The following is an 18,468-nucleotide window of genomic DNA, read 5'->3' on the forward strand; positions in this document are numbered from 1 at the left end:
TACTGATATAATAAAAAAAGCTGGAGTTATTTTAGTCATGCCTACTTTGCGGAGGGAAAAAGTTTGACCTTTTACCTTGCTCGCTGCTGTTGTCTCCGCTCTGGGAAGCGTGGCCCCCACTGGAGGGCCCCGGTGTGCCTGCCGAGTGCGTTGAGGTTGCATCATCGTGGTCTCTCCAAGATGAAGGATTCTGGTGTCAGAATGCCAAGGAATTTTTTCCACAGTTCCCATTCCAATAGCAAATGAAGAACAGAAAGAAAACCGGGAGAAGAGGGGAGGAGGGGAAAAGTATACACATTAGCATTTGTGAAATGTGCCAAACACCGATACTGTTTGCACAGTGTAATAATTCTTCAGCAAAGACAAGCGGAGGAGGTACAAAGATTTACTTCGTAAAATAAAGGACAGATTTTTTTCTTTTTTAAACTTTCCAAAGAGTTGTCTGGATTTAATCGTTTGAATAGTACTGCAGAAGAATATTTCAGGGGAGAAAAAAAAATAATTAAGTTTCTTAATGAGCTATACAGGGGGGCGGGGGGAGACCATCAACCCATACTAGGTGCGATACTAGGTGTTCACCTTAGGGTCAGGATAGTTGGCATGCAAACTATCTCCCCACGCTTTGTTTTCCCAGGCTGACTAGAGACGGGAGGGTAGAGGAAGAAGAGGGAAACTGTTTCAAGAAGTAGAGGAGAACATGCATGGGAGAGGAGCATGTCCTCACACCCTACCCTCTCTCTCACCCATTTGAATGCTGGAAAAACTTCAAGCAAATGCAAAGTTGTGGGGAAAAAGCAAGCTTTCTCTGAAAGATGTTATATACCAGGAAAGATGCTTCCTCACTCCCCCCCCCCCCCCCGCCCCCCACCACCTTGATATGACACATTTCAAAAGACTTTCTAGATGTATCACTCTAACAGTTCGCTTACAAGTATTGTCAAGAATAACCACCAGGTGATTATATAAAATAACACGTATAGTGATTTTTATGTAATACTTTCTACATTACTATGCATAAAACACAACAAAAGGGAACACAGAAGACAGACGTACAAAGTTTGCCAAACTTGGCTAAGCAAGACCTCAACTACTGTACTTCAGCCACCTAATTAATGTGAGCTTTCTAATTTATTGAGTATTGGCTTTCCCAGAGCGAGGAGCTGCTATTTAAAACTGTAAAGTGAGGAAAACTTAATGTTACAGTTTAGTGCTACTTTGCTGAGTGTATTCTCCTCCTGTCCTCCTCCCCTTTCCTGATCATTCCCAATACCCTGCTGTTGCTTAAAGGAAAACAGGAATTCTACTGTACAGGAAGAGCTTTATCAGCACCACATGAAGGCAGGCAAGAGATGGAATTTCCTCTGGCAGAAAAGGAGAGCAAGAACACATGAAACAGATCAGACTAGGGGCTGGACCTGCATTACTTGTCACCTGTATGTGACAACTTAAATCAAGCACATTATAATAATTCAACAACAACAACAACAACAACAAAACCCTCTAAAAAAAAAAAAAAATTGCTTCTTAGGTTTGATTGTGTTTTCAATCTGCATTGTGAAATAACACCAGACAATTAAAGCACGAGGAGATACTGAAAGCAACAAGCGACAAGTTTGAATAAATTCTGTGAGCAGGACTGATTCTGACCTCATCTACCCTGATGCGTAGTAGGAATAAGTTCAACAAAATCAACTGATTCACCCATTGTAAAATTCAGTGTAAGTGTGATTGGAATCAGGTCCCAAAATACATATATTGAAACATCTCAAAGTAATCTAGCGCTGATTAGTACCACATGCTCTACAGCAACGCAAAATGGAACTGCCAAATAACGGCTTGCTACAATACCCAGTGACATAAATCTAACGGGCCTGACCCAGATCACAGCAGAGACAAAGGGAAGAGCCCATGACTTCAAAAGGTTCCCAATAAAGCCCTAGGTGACCAAAGGGTAAGAAGGATCCAAATCCCCTTCACCTTACACAGACACACACATGCACCCACGTACATGGTTCCATGGCAGGAAGATAGGAGTAAAATCAGAAGACAGGCCGGGAACTGAAATTTGCCTAACCTGTCAGCGCAACAGACAGCACTGATGGCACCAAACCACCACCCCCTCCACAACCTAGAAGGCTGATCTACTTTTCCTCACGCAGAACCGCAACAGGAAAAAGAACCCACCAAACAGTAGTATGTTATACTCATTGAGGTTGCTGTTTTAATTAGGTCTCAGAAATCATTATTAATACCGTAAACCCCGCGAATTTCATTTAAAAAACCAACCAACCAAACAACAAACAAAAACATTTTACCATCGTTTTACAGAATCAGCTGGAAAGAAACACAAAAAGAAAGATGAGAAGGCTTGAAAGTTCAAGCAGCCCAGATGTTATTACAAAAACCCCCCAAAGTTGAAAATAAGGTTAACAAAAAGTTCAGATGGAAATAAAATGCAAAAACCGAGCAAGTTTCTTTACAGCCTGGATTAAAACACAGTTGTGCCTATGAGCTTCTCTTTTTATCTCTGAGTTAGGAAGCCACTCAAATAGCTTCAAGCTGAAGGCAAACAGCAGACAGGAGCTCTTCAGCCCTCTGCAGCCTCTTAGCGTCAGCTGTTTGCCGGATGGTAATCAGATAAAGAGCTAGAAGAAATACATGAAAAAGGAAAGAAACAATAGCATAGCATGAGTTTAGCCCTCCAACAACATCAGGCTGGAACCTTCTTTTAGAAAATGTAATAATTGCAACATGTTCACCTAGGCTAAACTTTCCAGGGAACACAGTGAGTTATGTTAATTTTATGCACTGCAGGCTCTCTTAAGCTGGCTGCTGTTGGAGCTCCTTATCACACATATGAAAATTACAATAATTAACTGGTAACACCTCAGCTATGTTTTAAGGCAAATGTCATCCAAAACCTATCATACAGTATTTCAAAAACTAGACCGGCCTTTCTGTTTCAAAACCATAACGATTTGGAAAGGATCACTGAATAAGAATTCCCGCAGCTGAAAACACTTGCCGTCTCTACCAGGCTGAGTTGTTCTTGACCTCAGTTTGTAGATCCCGTTTTAGAAAGACAGACTGTATTGATTGGGAATTCAATGTATTTCTTGTGACACAGTTTTCTTGAGGAAGCAATTTGGCAGAATTTTGTCGAAGGACAGAAATAATAAGATGGGCTATTTACAAGATGCACCAAGAGAATGTTGGAGGAATTTGAAAGGGAGGGAAATAGCTAGGCTTTAATATTATAAAAAAATGACAAATAACTCTAGGGGTGGAGTTTACAGCCTCATAAAAAGGCAGCATTCTTTTGCTTTGGACTAAGATTACTGCACGTGTCAGTGAACTTCTCTTTTTCTCCCCTAGACTGTTTCCAACTTTGCATCCCTCAAGAAAAGCTTCTTGGCCAAATGCCTAATCATAAGTAGTTATTTTATGTATGTCCTCACAAAAAAATGGGACTAAATGACATGTCTAAAGTGTACTTCACTGGAAACACTTTATCAGTACAGTTTAGGTACCTAAAGAGATCCTGATCTAAAGCCCGCTAACGTTAATTTTTTTATTGATTTCAAGGAAATTTGTATTACGCTATCACACTGTAAAAAAAGCCCAGAAAATGAGATAGCTTTAGATAAATTACACAAACTGTTAGCATGGCTTCTCATATCTTCTTGCAAGTTTAGTAATATACTTTGCAGAAACACGTTGAAGAGCGTGGATGATGTCTGCCAAAATGCAATTGCCTGGTTTGTGTACGTGTGCATACTGTAAGATTTTCACACACATATGACCTAAACTAATGCCAGATACCATAGAAGGTAAACAGCACACATGTATCTATTCCCAGTAGTTTTAATAATTGGGAGTCAAATATGGTGCTCCTCTTGCTCTTACCTAATTGTGTTAAAGAGCAGTGTTACCAGGAGAAAAGCAGTGAATACTGAGTAGAGCACAATAGAAGGAGATGGAAAATAGATACAAGAAGCTAGGTCTCCAGGGGCAGTATTTTCTATTTGCTGGGCTACAGACTCGCAGCTGATAATGCAAGTTGTAATTAATATAAAAGCAGGAGACAATATGGGGAAAGCTTGTACTAGCAGGGCCACAGGAGATCACTCCGCTGCTATCCACTGTTTCTCATTTACACACACAGCCTTCCCTCGAAAACCCAATTTTGCCAGTGTTTTCTCCCTTGAAAGTTAAAAAAAAATTGATTTAGCACCACCATTGAATTTTGCTAAATCTAGGAAAGAGCAACAGAAAGGACAAGAGTCTCCTGGTATACAAAGCAAATCTGATGCGTTACTCTTTTGTCGATGCTGCAAATCTGGTGGAATGTGTAAGAGTTTTTAGCTGCTGCAGGATTTCTTGAACAGAGATGTTGTAACAGAGAAATTTGATATAGGATAACCTTCTGTTAAATTGCAATTCTTACTTTGTATGCCCAGAATTTCCACTGGGCAAAGTCTGGCTAATTTTTTGTGAGTGTATGCAGTCCCGCTAGGGCTGATTCTGATCTCACACTGCTTTTTATGGTGATATTAAAGACTCAATTAACCATAAGGAATTTGCTTCTTATTTATAACTGGGAAGTAAAATCGATCAGGCCAGCTGATACCCATGTGAGTAAGCCAAGCAGGATTTGGCTCACAGACGTTAACTGAAGTTTTAAGTGTACAACCGTGACAGGATCAGGCCCCTACATTTTATCAGATTAAATGGACAGAACCATTGATCTTGCAGGAACAAATAAAACACAACTTACTTTCATAAAAGAAACTGCAACAGCTATAAGGCTCGTTCTTTGTGAAGACGGTTGGACTCAAAGGTCTGGAGGTTGCTCTGCTAAATTAATTTTGCAAACACAAAACTGAACTGAACTACTGATATGGATGGCACTCCCTCCCCCCCCCCCCCCCCCAAAATACAAGCCAAATTCTGCTCACCTTCTTCTTACAAGTTAACACCTGTAAATACAGTGGAATGACTGACGTGATTGATGCCACAAAAATCTGTATCCAGGTACCACCGTATATCAAAAGATGATCTACTATGCTGGACATAGAAATGTACTCACATACATGCATGTGTGTTTCTGTGTGCCTGTCTGTGTCTGTCTATGTTTTGTAGGTATAAAGTCCAGGATGGTATCTTAGAAACTGTTGTGGAGTGCAGTAGTAATAAACTTGCTATATAAAGAAACTTTCAATAAGTAAATGAGCCACGAAAAACTCTAATTTGACAAGATATGTATGTTTTCTAAAAACAACTATTCCCGATATTACTAGGGTTTATTTTCTTACAGATACATATTTAGTATGGTAACTTTTTTGGTAGCAGAATTACACAATTTAAACAAAAGACAAGGCATTGTGATCTATCAGATATTTGCGTATGTATGTATACGTATGTACAAGTTTTAATCCTTGTCCCTTGATTTCGCATTCGAGGAAAGTGTCAGAAGGCATTTTTGACACTCCCAGAATGTGGCAACGTTCTGAAAACCTGCGTGCTTTGTATTTTCCAATTAAGATTGAAATCAGACATGTAATCCACCTGTCAGCAAGGAACCAAGACCTGAAAAATCGGGGGGGTGGTTGTTTTTTTAATTGTCCTTCTACGTCATTCTGTGTGGTTACGCTTCATCTAGACTGATAGACAACTCAACCAAAGTGGCAACACCGGCATAAAACAGATAGTGAAACACACGACCGGTTCAGTTTGATAGAACCCAGTTTAAAACTAAAACACTGAAATTTGAGCTGTAGATTACCTTTGACTGCAGAGTACCTTGGCCCGTCAAAAAGAGGAAATATACAACATTCTCTACAGTCTCGGAAAGTTCCTGGTGCTCCGTGCCCCTTCAGAAAGGACAGGGCCTACCGTAATATCCAAAGTCTTAAGTCACACGCTAAGAAATTCAGTTATTAAAGAAAAAAGTTTGCCTTATTATTGCTGCGGTTAGCTACTTAGTTTCCCTTCTGACACACTACAAACAGAAAGGGCACCTTTGGGGTCTGATCCTGCGTTTCTGGCATACTCAAAACTCCCACTGAAGTCCATCAAAGTGTGGCAAACCTGGAGACTGCAGCATCAGGCCCCCAATTATTTCCTCATTACTCTGAGAAATCTTACCTAAAGGTTTAATTATATAACTGGAGCAGATATATATTACCCTATTTTTATTTTTTTCTCATCTGCAAGATGTCAGGAATTTGCACAGACCGTTCTTTGAGAAGAAATATTAAAGAAATGTAAAATGTCTGGATGTCCAAAAGTACAAAATAAAAGTATCTCCTCGTTTGAAAGCTGAAAGGTTTAATATTCAGACTAATATTTCTCTTCTACAGCTAAGGCATCAGATTTCTAATCTGTCAACAGCCCTTTTATAACAAAAGAGATAGATGTATATTTCTATCCATTTTTAATTATATTTTATAAATGATGATCTGTATATTATTACCTCCCCGCTGCAAATGGACTAGAACATATAAACAAATATCAGAAAGACTGAGGCCCTGATCCTGCTCCCACAAAAGCCAGAGGAAGGAGACCCATAAATTTCTATGGGAGAATTACTAGGCTTCAAAGTAAGTTTGTGCTAAAGGAAGAATTGTGTGGCACCAGGTGAAGCCAGGTACAGAAGAAATGTAATTAAAGTACAAAATGTTATCATATGCCTGAAAAAGTTTTAAAATCTCTAAATTTTACAAGCATCATGTTACCCAGATCTGACTAGCTGAAAAGAAGAAAAAAAAAAAAAAAAAAAAGATTTGCTGGCAATCTCAGGACATAATTTAGGCTGAACAGAGAATGCAGGATAGGGCCCAGAGTGTTTATATTGAACAATAATAAATTGTCTGTGCTGGGAAACTCAACTTGAACTGCAGCTGGAAAGGTTTCTTTCCTCTTTTCTTTTCTTTTTTTTTTTTTTTTTTTCTTCCCTAACTGATCTGGTTCAGCCAGGGCATAGCTGTAATTACCTTCTTCCCATCTACAGCTAATACCTCAGAGCAATAAAAAAATATGAGGGTGTTAAAAATTCAAACACTAATTATGGGCTGTTATATTTACTAAACACAGCAAAGTAATAACAAAAGTTTCAGCTTCTTGTGGCCAGCGCTGCACTATTTGATCTACCAAGTCCCTGGACCCTCTACACTTACTGTATTACATAACAGTTAATAGCACACTAAAATAAAATTCGATAAACACATTTATTACCAAACACGTCTAGCACAACTGCTTGCAGCTGTCTCCTCTTTCCAGCACAGGTATATCTCTGAAGAATTCATTCCTTTGTTGATTTTGGTTTTGATTTCCAATTAAGTTATATAAATAGTAGAGCGGTAGATTTTGAAAAAGGAAGCATGCACTATTTGAGTACCCCATTTAAAGTCTTATGGTAAATATTGGCTAATTCTTTCTACAATTCTTTCTGTTACTTTCCCTTATGCCTCTTTTCAGGTCTAGCAAAGGAATAAAACTGAGAGCTGCCTTAGTTCCTAGTTCAGCACTGCCACTGTCACCGCTACCACCCCTCGCATTCACATTAAACACACACGGTGTAGCTTTATAGCACTTAATAAGAACAGAGGTGTATGGATTTTTGGGGTGTCAAACAGCTGTCACAAACTGTCATCTCCACAAGAGAAACCTTGGCACACAACAAATTAACCTACACTTCTTTTTGGCTATCATTATTCATAGCCAATCAGTTGAAATGCTCCTAGTATTTCATGTGCAAATAAAACCATGAGGGGAAGACCCATGGATCAGAATAGCGGGCCAATACATAAAACAGAGGAAACAACATGCTGTCTCTGTCCTTCTGAAGTGGCTCATCATCACCCCTGCACCAACTTTCACCAAATGAGATCTAGCCTGAGGCTATATATTAAATATGCATATCAAAGCAAATGAAAAAATAAACCTGGAGAGTCAAATTGGACAAATTTGCATGCTTGAACTACCACATTTTCAGGTAGGTGCTCACAAGTGATAGCTCATTTTTTGATAGTCTTGCGTGTTTATATTAGCCATTTTTTTTAAAGCTTTTCCTTCTTTATGAATAAAAGTGGATTTCTTCCTGCTGGAACCTTGCACAGTGCAAATATAAATGTGTACACACACGGTAGTTTGACTAAGCTATAAAAGAGTGTTGAAGTTTTGTTGGGGAAACAAGCTAATACACACACACACACACACACACACACAAAAATCCAATAAGGAGACACATTTCCCAAAACGCATGAATAAAATGTAACTATGTGATACAACTCTTCATTTCCCAGTTGGTGTTCTGGTTGCACAAATTATTGCTTCCTTTCAAAACAAATAGCAGGGGGCTAAAGTAAAAATGTTATAGCTCAAATCTCCAGGAAATAAAAGGCTTTAAATTATAATACCCAATGAAGTGGTAAACCCTAACGGGTGCAAGATAAATGGGTTGTCATATTTATTTGAGTTTGGGTTTTGGGCCACAAAAGCAAGAGGAGATTCTTCTTAGGGAAGATAATAGTTATCAAATTATCAAAATGCTAACCCCTTCCACCCCTGTCCTATCACTGTGTGTGAATTTAAATATTATAATGGCGCACTGCAAATTGGCTTGAGCATTCGCCATCTGCCAGAACCCTAAACAGGCTAGTTTATCTAATCTCTTCAATATAAACACAAGCATGCTCCATTTCTACACTTCCACTTGAAACACACTCTTGTAAAGAAACTGTACTGGAGAAACATGTACTTTTTTTTCTTTTTTTTTTTCTGTTGCTCTGAATCATACACAATGACCCCCTATCTTTCAGGTTGCCACTCATTTCAATTTCTTTTCTAGTGCTCTCCCGGAATACTTATGCAGACGAATTTAGGGTTCTAAAATGCCAGAAACCAAATATTTTTGAAAGAGTGTCACGCCTCATAGAGTTTATTAGCTACGTGTGAGATAGCTGATAAGCAGAGAAACTTTCGGGAACCTCTGCATACATTTTTTTTCCTCTCAAAATAATAGATTTAAAATGGAAAACATCGCAAAAACCTTGTCCTGCAGTGTTTACCGAATACAAATGAGAAAATGAAAGCTAAGGCTTGGGTCCAAAAATACTTCCCGGGCTCTGGAACTAAGCCGTGCCAGAAGGGGAGCATTTAGAAGAATTTATTATTATTTTATCTCCCAATTCAGCTTCAGTCCAGGTCTAATGTAATTATCAAATACACACACAAACAACGTGTTTTCAAAGGAAACAAAAGCTCCTAGAAAGCTCATTCTCCCTGGGCTCACAGCTACTCTTCTTAACACACTGGGAAATAAAGGCAGGCGCCTGTGCAGAAAGCATGGTTAACTTCACACCGGGTGTTAAATTAATATTTCAACCGCTAAAATATTAGACTGTATCATTTAGATTATGAGTTCAATTGAATCTAAAACTGTGTAAACCCCTTTTCCCCCCAGGGATGCGTTCCTATAAATAAACTCGAGTTCACACCCACTCTTTTTAACCAGAGCTATTCCTTCCCTTTTCTGCGGTACCAGCTGCAATCTTTCCCTTCACATCCCGAAGTCTCTCCGCGTCTACATCTTTTGAAGGATCACAAGAGCCGCTCCAAAACCCGGAAAAACAAAGGCACTCTCCTCACCACGCACACCAACGTTCAGTCCTACACACATAACGCTAATTCACCAACTCCTCAAGTGTTAAAATCAACCGCTAACCTACGGTTACTCAATCATCATTCTCTCCAGCTTTCTGTAATACATTGTTAATAATTGCTTCATCAAGGTTACTGTCTTTTATTATGAAGATGCTTCAGGCGTTTGGCAATAAGTCCATATTCTGACAATAAGTTGCTATAAAGCACAAGCATTGGAAACTCTAATGTGCTAACCCCTTTTTTGTAATGCAGTGTAGTATTGCCAATAATTCTCATCACTTGTCATCCCCACGAGAGGGGAGGGGGGAGCAAATCAGCAAACTTTCTCCCTAACTTTCTTCTCTCTGTTTCCTTACATTGCTGCACTGATTGCAGAGTTGGCAACGAAGAAGAGAAAGCACCGATCCCTGCATCAAACCGACAGTCTGCTAGCTCTCCGAGCCGCCCGGACCAGGAAACTTTACAAACCGTTGCAAACTCGCTGCTTTACAGATGGAAACAGAAGGAACCTTTCGCATTTCTACAACTTTACGAAACGCGAGGGAAGAAAGCGTAAGGATGGGATCCGAGCTTGCGAGAGGTTAGAGTAGTCATGCTGATAATGCTGCTAACAGACACCAGCAGCAAAACAATGAAATCGGGGACAGGTCCTCTAAGCAGGTTAAAGCCTTAAAAAGTGACACAAAGAAATCAGAAGGACTTACATGATCGGCTAAATTTGTGGAAGATCCTGAGAGTTCTTCGTGGTCTGATTTGGAGCTGCCATCCCTTTCATCGATAACGAGGTCTATTGGCATTTTTCCTTTCAAACAACTAATGTACCGATGGCAGAAGTTATCGCACAATTCATGAACCTGAAAACAGTAACAAGAATAATAGTATCAATAATGGCAAAATATCGGATTGCAACTTTTTTTTTTCTCTTTTTTTTTTTTTTGATAGCAAGAAAAACCCTCTGATCCACTCCACAAGTAACTCTAATTAAGGGGCACAATAGTTGAAGGCAAGGAAACAATAGAGAAATTGTTGCAGCACATATTATTCTCTAGAGACTCGCCGCAGCAACAAGTTAGAGAGAGAGAAAGAGAAGATAGTGGGCTCAGCCTGGGGTGCAGAGGGAAATCCGACTTGCTGCTAAGATCAGGACCCTGGGAGCTGGACCCAGGCGGTACCTCTGGAGCACACCCAGCCCAGACAGGTACAGCTAGTCACTCGGGACGGGGTCGGGTTAAAGCGGGGCCAAAGAAAGGTCTGCGTGGCCGGCAGCAGCAGAAGGAAGGTACTCGCCGAGGCTGGGGGAAGAGCCGCTCTCGTCCCCGGGCACAGCCCCCTCCCCACGCCGCGCAGGGGGCCCCTGCCTCTTCCAAACATTTACTGCTTGCTTGGGGTTAATATGCCTGCCAGAGCCGGAGACAGGCAGGACCGCTTGCATTTCTCGTTTTGCTAAACGTATGATTTCCCAGTCAGGAACAGAGCTTCTACCCAGGGAAGGGGTAAGAAGGATGGGGGGAGGCGGGTGGGTAATAATCTATAGGTTTAATGACTCGGTCGAAATTACGCTGGGGGGGGGGGGGGGGGTAAGAAAGAAAGAAAGAAAAAAAAAAAAAAGAATAATGCCGGGCTGGGCTGGGCATGGCTGGCGGGTGTCACATGCTCCGATGGCACAGGTTGCAGTCTCACACTGCGTTTGCCCTGTCTCCTCTGGCCATGTTTACGAGTCATCCCAAACAGTCAAGGGAGGGGGGGCGACGGGGGGACGACGACGACACAGGGAGGGAATGGCTTGCCCCCCGCCCGCCTCCACGGCTCTTACCTTTTCTAATTCCAAAAGGTGAAACCTTAGTACTTGTATTGCTTGGATCATCTGCAAGAGAGTTTTGAGCGAGGGGTTACGTGGGAGACAGGAGCACGGGGGCTGTGCAGAGTCGAGAGCCCGAGTGGGCGAGGGGGAGAAGGGGATTGTCAGGGCGCGCAGTCATTATCCAGGATTTTAGCTCATTGGTCACGCTCGAACGATTTCGATCAACTTTAACCTAAGCACTTGATTTTTATCATATTTATCCCAGGAGCGGTGATTAGTGCTTTATTACCGCGATCTTGGAGAAAACCTCTTCCTCTTTTCCTCGCCCCCTCTCAACACCCCGGCCCTCAGCCCGGAGGGTCCGCAGAGGAGTCAGCCACACACTCCCACCCCCCCACCGCCCGCAGGAGGAAGGGGGGGAGGGAAGGCTGAATAGTTTGGCATCTTCTTTACAAGCGGATTTAGGCACTTTGAATATTGAAATCGCTCACATTAGCAAAAGAATTACGTTAGAACTCTCCAGCTCTCTCCTCTTAAGCAGTTATTTCCTTCACTGCAGCTTCCCGTGGCTTTCAGACAGGGCTTTGCGGCGCACTGGGGCTCCAGAGTTCGCCCTGCCTCACTTTAAAAGTGAGTGCAGCTCTTGGAAGCCGCTTGACGGCAGCCCCCCAGCCTGCCGGCTCCCCCCCTCCCTGCCCGCGCAGCCCGGGTGCCCGGGCCGCCGCCGCCCCGGACGGCGGAGGGCGCCTGCCGGCAGCTGGCGGGGGGGGGGGGGGGGGGGGGGGAGGGAGGAGAGCGGGGCAGAGGGGCGAGCAGGCCTTACCAAATTGTCCAACTCTGGGTTCGAAGAAAAAAGTGGTTTTTCAGCGCGGACCTGCAAGAAGAAGGACAAGCGCCGTGAATTACAGCTTCTCTCCTCGGCCCTGCAACCCAGTCCCTCGAAGTGTGTGTGTGTGGGGGGGGGGGGGGACGGGACACACGACACACGACACACGACACGGGACGGACACACACACGACCCTGTGACAAAACCAGCCGGCACAGGTCAGCTCAGAATCCGGCTGGACGCCCCGGCGTCACCCGTGGTGCGAAGAGGAGCCTGCTCGGCTCCTGCCAGCCCCGTGCCCCAGGAGCCCCCTCTTCCCCATCTCCTCCTGCCCCTCTCCCGCTCCCCCGGCCTCCGAAACTCGGCCACGGTGACATTGCCCTTTCCTTCACGCGGGAGGGCCAGGGCCGGGGCCGGGGGGCTCAGCCCGGCGGCGCGGAGGGGCTCCCGGCGGAGGAGGGTCGGGGCCGGCCGGGCCGCCAGCGCGCACCCCCGCCGCTGCCTCCCGCTCGGCCGTGTGTGTGTGTGTGTCCCCCCCCCCGGCGGCCGGAGAGGGGGCACCGGGGGCGGGGGGGGTGGTGGGGGGCGGCCGCCCCCCGCGAGCCCCCGGCCGTGTGGGCCGAGGGGCTGAGGAGGTGGCGGGAGTGCCGGGAAGGGCCGGGGGCGGGGGGAGAGGTGCCGGACCTGTTTGGCGAAGACGGCGATGTCCTCGTTGAAGGAGTCGGAGGAGCAGACGTCCCCGCCGGCCACGCCGGGCTCCCGGGGCGTGCAGGTCGCCAGCTCGCACTTCTCAAAGACCAGAGCTAAGAGGGGGAACAACGGGTGCCTACCGGGCAGTGGCACACAAAGAGAGGGGAGGGGGTGGGGGGAGAGGGGGAAAGAAGAGCTCGAATCAACAAGTATTTTGTTTTTAAGTGCGCGGACACACAGACACGGACGCACGGCCAGAGCCACGCTCTGCAGGCTCTCAGTGTCGCTGCGGGCAGAGCAGGGGAGAGCAACGTTTTGAAATAAAAATGCTGGGTTTGGTAGTGGGTCGGTTTGTTTTCTTTCTTTCTTTTTCTTTTTCTTTCCTTCCTTCTCTTTCTTTTCTTTCTCTCTTTCTTTCTCGCTTTCTTTCTCGCTTTCTTTCCTTCTTTCTCTTTTTCTTTCTCCCCCCCCCCCCCCTTTTGAAATTGCAATGCCCGAGCCACATCCCCCGTGCAGTCCCCACAGCTGAGGACAAAAGTGACCTCTCCTCCGAACGCACAAGGCACCAAACACGCTCACGCAGGCAGCAGCTCAGCTGGGAATCTTACACTTTTCGCCACAGCTTAAAATAACGCGAAACCTGGAAGATCCCATCCCTACCCTCCAGCTATGACCTAAAATGAGAAGCACGGCTAGGCAAACTGCAAACTATTTAATACGTAATTTTATTTTTCAAGGGGCCTGCTAACAAAAATGTGGTGAAGTTTCCTGGCTTAGGAAGCACACCCAAGTAAAATACCAGCTGTCCAGATAAGTGAGCTGGGGAGGGGGCGGAGGGAGGGAGCACTTCGCGAAATATTTTCCCATAGTTGGTGTAGTCAGGAAAAAAAAAAAAAAATTATCTGCGTGCTAAGTAGTAAGCACGCATTTCTTCTCTCTTTTTCCCCTTTGGTGCCTGATTAAGGCCCCACACTCTGTCATAGATGGTACTATCTCTCCTTTTAGGATCATTTCGTATTTTTTCTAAAAGGCACTGAAGGGAATCGGTGTCATTCCCCCCAAGCAATGCCCTGGCACAGGCTTGAGTTTTGCTGGGTACGTGTTTCTTTTTCCTCGTGTTCTTTCTTTCCTAAATACAAAACCCAGCTCCTTGTCCCCAATGTATTTATTTCTTCTGTCTCAGGGAAGAGCTGCTTGCGAGAAGCGAATCCCTTTTATTCTTACTACCTTCCGCGATGTGAATAGCTCTTTATTTACAGCGCTGGGAGAGTGTTATTACGGCACGAAGGAGAACACCAGAACAACACTTCTCCAACTAAAAGCCAGAGCAATGAGAGCCGCCTCTCCCGTCTGAACTCCTAACTGGGGCCTTTCCGAGAAAGACAAAAAACCCACGGGGGGAAAAAAAAAAAAAAAAAATTAAGGGGGGGGGGGGAGGGAAGGGAAAAAAAAAAGAAAAAAAGAAAAGAAGAAAGACAAGGCAACGCCACCTCCCCCCAGCCCAGCCTCTCTCCCCCAGAGGTCTGTTTTTCCAGGACCCGTTTCCCGTGGGTGCTGGCTCCTCAGCTGAGAGTCAGGCTGGGGCTGCACTCGCCCTGAATGAGATGGCCAGCAGCGGCAGTGGCAGTGCCACCGCGCGGGTCTCCCTGCGGAGCGGGCGGCGGGGGCTCCCCGGCCGCCGCCCTCCCACGGCCCCCCCGCCCTCCGCCCCGCTCCGGGTCTCGGCTCGCCGCTGCCGCCGCCCGCCACCGCGGCCCCGCGGGAGCCCCCGCCGCCCGCCCCGCTCCTTCCCTCGCCCCGGCCGCTCCGGGGGCACCGGCGCTGCGGAGCCGGGCCGTGGCGCCGGGCGGCCCGGCGGCACCTACCCGTAGATCGCATCCTTGTCCCGCTTCAGGGCGTCGTTGACAGCGGAGCCCATGCTGGCCGGCATGACATTGGGGTGCGGGGCGTGGGCGCCGTAGTGCTGTCCGGCGTGGAGCGGCGGCCCATGGTTGAGGTGGTGCACCGGGGGGATCGGCCGGGGGGCGTGGGGGTCCCCGTACATGGACGCCGGCACCCCTACTCCGTCCATCCCGCCGTAGTGGGGCAGCTCATCGTACTGTCAAAAAACGGGCCGGAAGAGAAGAAAGAAAGAGAAAGAGGGGGAGAGAGAGAGAGGAATAATAAAAAAAAGAAAACAAAACAAAACAAAAAAAACAAACAAACAACAACAACAAAAGTCAGAAGAGAGTAAAGCACCCGGACAGACACAAACAGAGCAAAACAAAACAAGAACAGCCACGACGAGAGAGAAATGTGCAAAATGAAATCGACTGGGATCGGGAGCGGAGGCTGGAGAGGCTGAGGGAGGAGTGGGGGTGCGGGGAGAGGTAACGGGGGAAAGTGTGTGTCCGCCTGCCTGCGTGTGCGGGGGGAGAAGGTCCTCTTCAGCACGGGCGGGAGAAACCCTACCAAGGAAACGGGGATGAAAAGGAAGGAAACGGAGGAGAGAAACTAGAGTTACTCTGCATTAGAGAGGAAGGGCAAAAAAATAAAATATAAATGAATAAACAAGCAGAATCCAAAGCAACTAGAGAAATAAATCAACACTGGGAAGGAGAGAGGAAAGGTAGGGTGCATCGGGGGGCGGGGGGGGGGGGGGGGGGGAGATAAAGGGGGAAATAATCTGAAAGTTACCAGAAACATTATTTAGTAGCAATTCCCCTTGTCCTTGTCAAAGCCAGAGACAGACAAAAAAAAAAAAAAAAAAAAAAAGCAGCTATATGTGTATACATATATATACTTTCGTATATACACAGACACACATATGTATTTCTTAGGCTTTCCTAGGCAGCGGCAGTAACGGCGGCGGCGGCGGCGGCAGCGGCAGCAGCAGCAGCAGCAGCTTTCCCCTGTGAAAGCCGTGCTACTGAGCAGGCAGAGAGCAGGGAAATCGCGCTGCTGGGGGAAAAGCTAGAGAGGAAAAAAGCGTGGAACAATTGCAGAGAGAGACACACACAGAGAGACACTCACGCACACACACAAAAAGCTAGTGAATAATTTTTGCTGCTATTTTTTAATAGTGGCCGCCATCATCATCAGCAACAGAGGAGAGCAAATCGGACAGGCCCCTCTTAAGAGAGGATTTATATATAGGTAAGTGTTGGAGATTTAAACCTACCCTTTGCGCCATCAGTCTGCGCTCCAATAAACTCCTGGATGTGTCGTATATTTAATATCCCAGTCCAGCAAAGAAAGTGATTTAGAGTGAAGAAGATTCCTTTTTTTTTTTTTTTTTTTTTTTTTGCAACCCACTTATAGACTTCTCCTATCCTCCAATATGGGTAAATAATAATAACAACAACAACAACAACAACAATAATATATAAAAAACAGTCAAGAACCACGATGAGTTTCTGTGTTTTCTTCTTTTTTCTCTCTCTTTCTCTCTTTGCTTTTTCTGTCTCTCTTTTTCCTTTTTTCTTTCTCTACGCAAAAAAAAAAAAAAAAAAAAAAAAAATTGTCAAGCCCCCAAACTGAAGGTTACGATCGGCCCGTCAGCAACCCACATGTAACCAAACTGTCGTGTCTCATGGCTTTTTGCCACTCCAGCTGTCAATCAAAGCCAGGGAATGTCAAGGTAGTGAATGAATGATGGTTGATGATGATGAAGAAGAGAGGAGGAATCTTTTTAACCCCGGTTTCTTCTTCCAGTAACTCCGCGCTCGGGTTTTGCCTGTTAGGATCGCTATAGGGCTGGTTTTTTTGGTTGCTTTTTTTTTTTTTTTTTTTTTTTTTTTTTTTTTTTAAGTACTGTGAAGGGGGGTGGGGAGAGATGCGAAGAAAAACGGAATAGTTTGCGAAGCCCGGACTTCCCCCTCTCTCCTTTTTTTTTTTTTTTTTTTTTTTTTTTTCCCTCTCCTCCCGGCAGGTATTTTGTCTCCCTCTCTCCCTCGCTCTCCGAGATGAGTGAGTGTCAGTAAGTGTTGGCAGGTTGGCTGCTGGCTGCCTTATAGAAGAGGCTCAGTTTTGCAGCGCTGATCGGCGGGAGAATGAAGTGACGGAACCCGGAAGTAGTGGTGGCCATAGCCAGTCCTGCAGCGCGGCGGCGGCGGCGGCGGGGAGCGGCGGCGGCGGCGGCGGCGGCGGCGGCGGGGAGCGGCGGCGGCGGGGAGCGGCGGCGGCGGCGGCGGCGGCGGGGAGCGGCGGCGGGGCGCGGGGCGGCGGCGGCGGCGGCGGCGGCGGCGGCGGCGGCGGCGGGGAGCGACGGCGGGGCGCGGGGCGGCGGCGGGGCGGCCCGGCCGGCGGAGCGCCGGGGATGCGCAGCGCGGCGGCGGGGCGGCCGCGGCGCCGCGCGGGGGGAGCCGCGCAGCAGCCCCTGCCCCGAGCGAAGCAACGCGTGTAGGAAGGAGCGAGCGAGCGTGCGAGAGAGAGGGAGGGAGGGAGCGAGCGAGGGAGGGAGCGAGGGAGGGAGGGAGGGGAGGGAGGGAGCGAGGGAGGGAGGGAGGGGAGGAAGGACAGGGAGAGTGCGTGTGTGCGAGAGGGGGGAGAGGCAGGGGAAAACTGCAGAGAGCGAGAGGAAAAGTGCGATAGGAGCCCGGCCCCGGCTCGCTTCGCGCTAGGTTAGCGTAGCGACCAAGTACCTTCCGATGAACCGCGATCTCTCGCGTCTGGTTCATGCGCGGAGTGACTGGTTTAAGTCGCCGGCTATCGCCGTTGCCGCGAACGGTATGCGAGTCCGGGGGCACGGAGAGAGCCGCCGTGTGCGGGGGGGGCCGCGCAAAGTTGATCTTCCCCGGGAAGCCAGCCCGCTCCGGCCGAGCGGCCGCCGCTCCGCCGGCGCCTTACGCTGCTGCCGGCGCGGTTCCTTCCCGCCGACAATTCATCGTGCTTCTCTAAAAATTAATTTTCCGGGGCACGGCGGGAGCGCCTCGCGCAAGCCGTGGTTGGCACCGCTCTTCATTAAGCGCTCGCTGCTATCGAGCACGCTGGGGATGTCTCGGGGGGAGAGGCGGGGGGGGGGGGCGGGGGGCAGAGGGGGAAATCCCTTCTAGTTTTGCGGTGAGGCTGCCAGGCTTTGAAAAGGGCTTAAAACCAAAGTCCTGCTCAGCCTTTTGTAGGCGAGATCCAGATGTTGTGTCGATTTTTGTTTGCATGTTCGTTTCGAGCGGAGCCGGCGGTGAGCGCGCTGTTACTTATTTACGCGTGTGGGTTGCCGGACTTGGCCGTCGATCGCCGTTGCGCTTGCGGAACGTACGCTGAAGTATTAGCTCGGGAATGCCTTCTAATGGTAGTGCTAATTACAGTGGGGTTATTTAGCAAATTAAGTGAGATGATGCACCCCCCCCCCCCCCCACCTTGAGCACCAGATGAACTTTTCCAAACACACGCGCACGCCCGCGGACGCGCGCACACGCGCGCGCACACACACGCGCACCCCCCCCCCCCGCGCGCGCGCGCGTTAATTTTGGTGTGTTTCTCTCGCCCAATCAGTTCGCTGGAGCTA

At 47.0% G+C, this 18,468-nt stretch overlaps 1 protein-coding gene across 7 annotated transcripts in view; it reads right to left on the reverse strand.

The window, feature by feature from the left end:
- MEIS2 (Meis homeobox 2) overlaps positions 1-16,730 on the reverse strand; it is a 174,533-nt gene extending 157,803 nt beyond the window's left edge. For 4 of the 7 annotated variants that reach the window (XM_049825527.1, XM_049825525.1, XM_049825530.1 and 1 more), the window contains exons 1-7: positions 16,144-16,730; positions 14,849-15,081; positions 12,978-13,119; positions 12,291-12,341; positions 11,480-11,530; positions 10,371-10,520; positions 76-190 (exon numbers count right to left, since the gene is read on the reverse strand). In XM_049825527.1, coding sequence (XP_049681484.1) covers positions 76-190; positions 10,371-10,520; positions 11,480-11,530; positions 12,291-12,341; positions 12,978-13,119; positions 14,849-15,081; positions 16,144-16,155 — 754 coding nt within the window. In that variant the 5' untranslated portion in view covers positions 16,156-16,730. Of the gene's footprint in view, positions 1-75; positions 191-10,370; positions 10,521-11,479; positions 11,531-12,290; positions 12,342-12,977; positions 13,120-14,848; positions 15,082-15,659; positions 15,707-16,143 lie in introns of those variants that run through there. The other 3 variants (XM_049825526.1, XM_049825532.1, XM_049825529.1) reach the window with 1 other exon arrangement.
- Positions 16,731-18,468: the final 1,738 nt, after the last annotated feature.

This window comes from Accipiter gentilis, chromosome 22 (assembly GCF_929443795.1).
Source record: "Accipiter gentilis chromosome 22, bAccGen1.1, whole genome shotgun sequence".
In the NCBI taxonomy this organism is placed as follows: Eukaryota; Metazoa; Chordata; class Aves; order Accipitriformes; family Accipitridae; genus Astur; species Astur gentilis.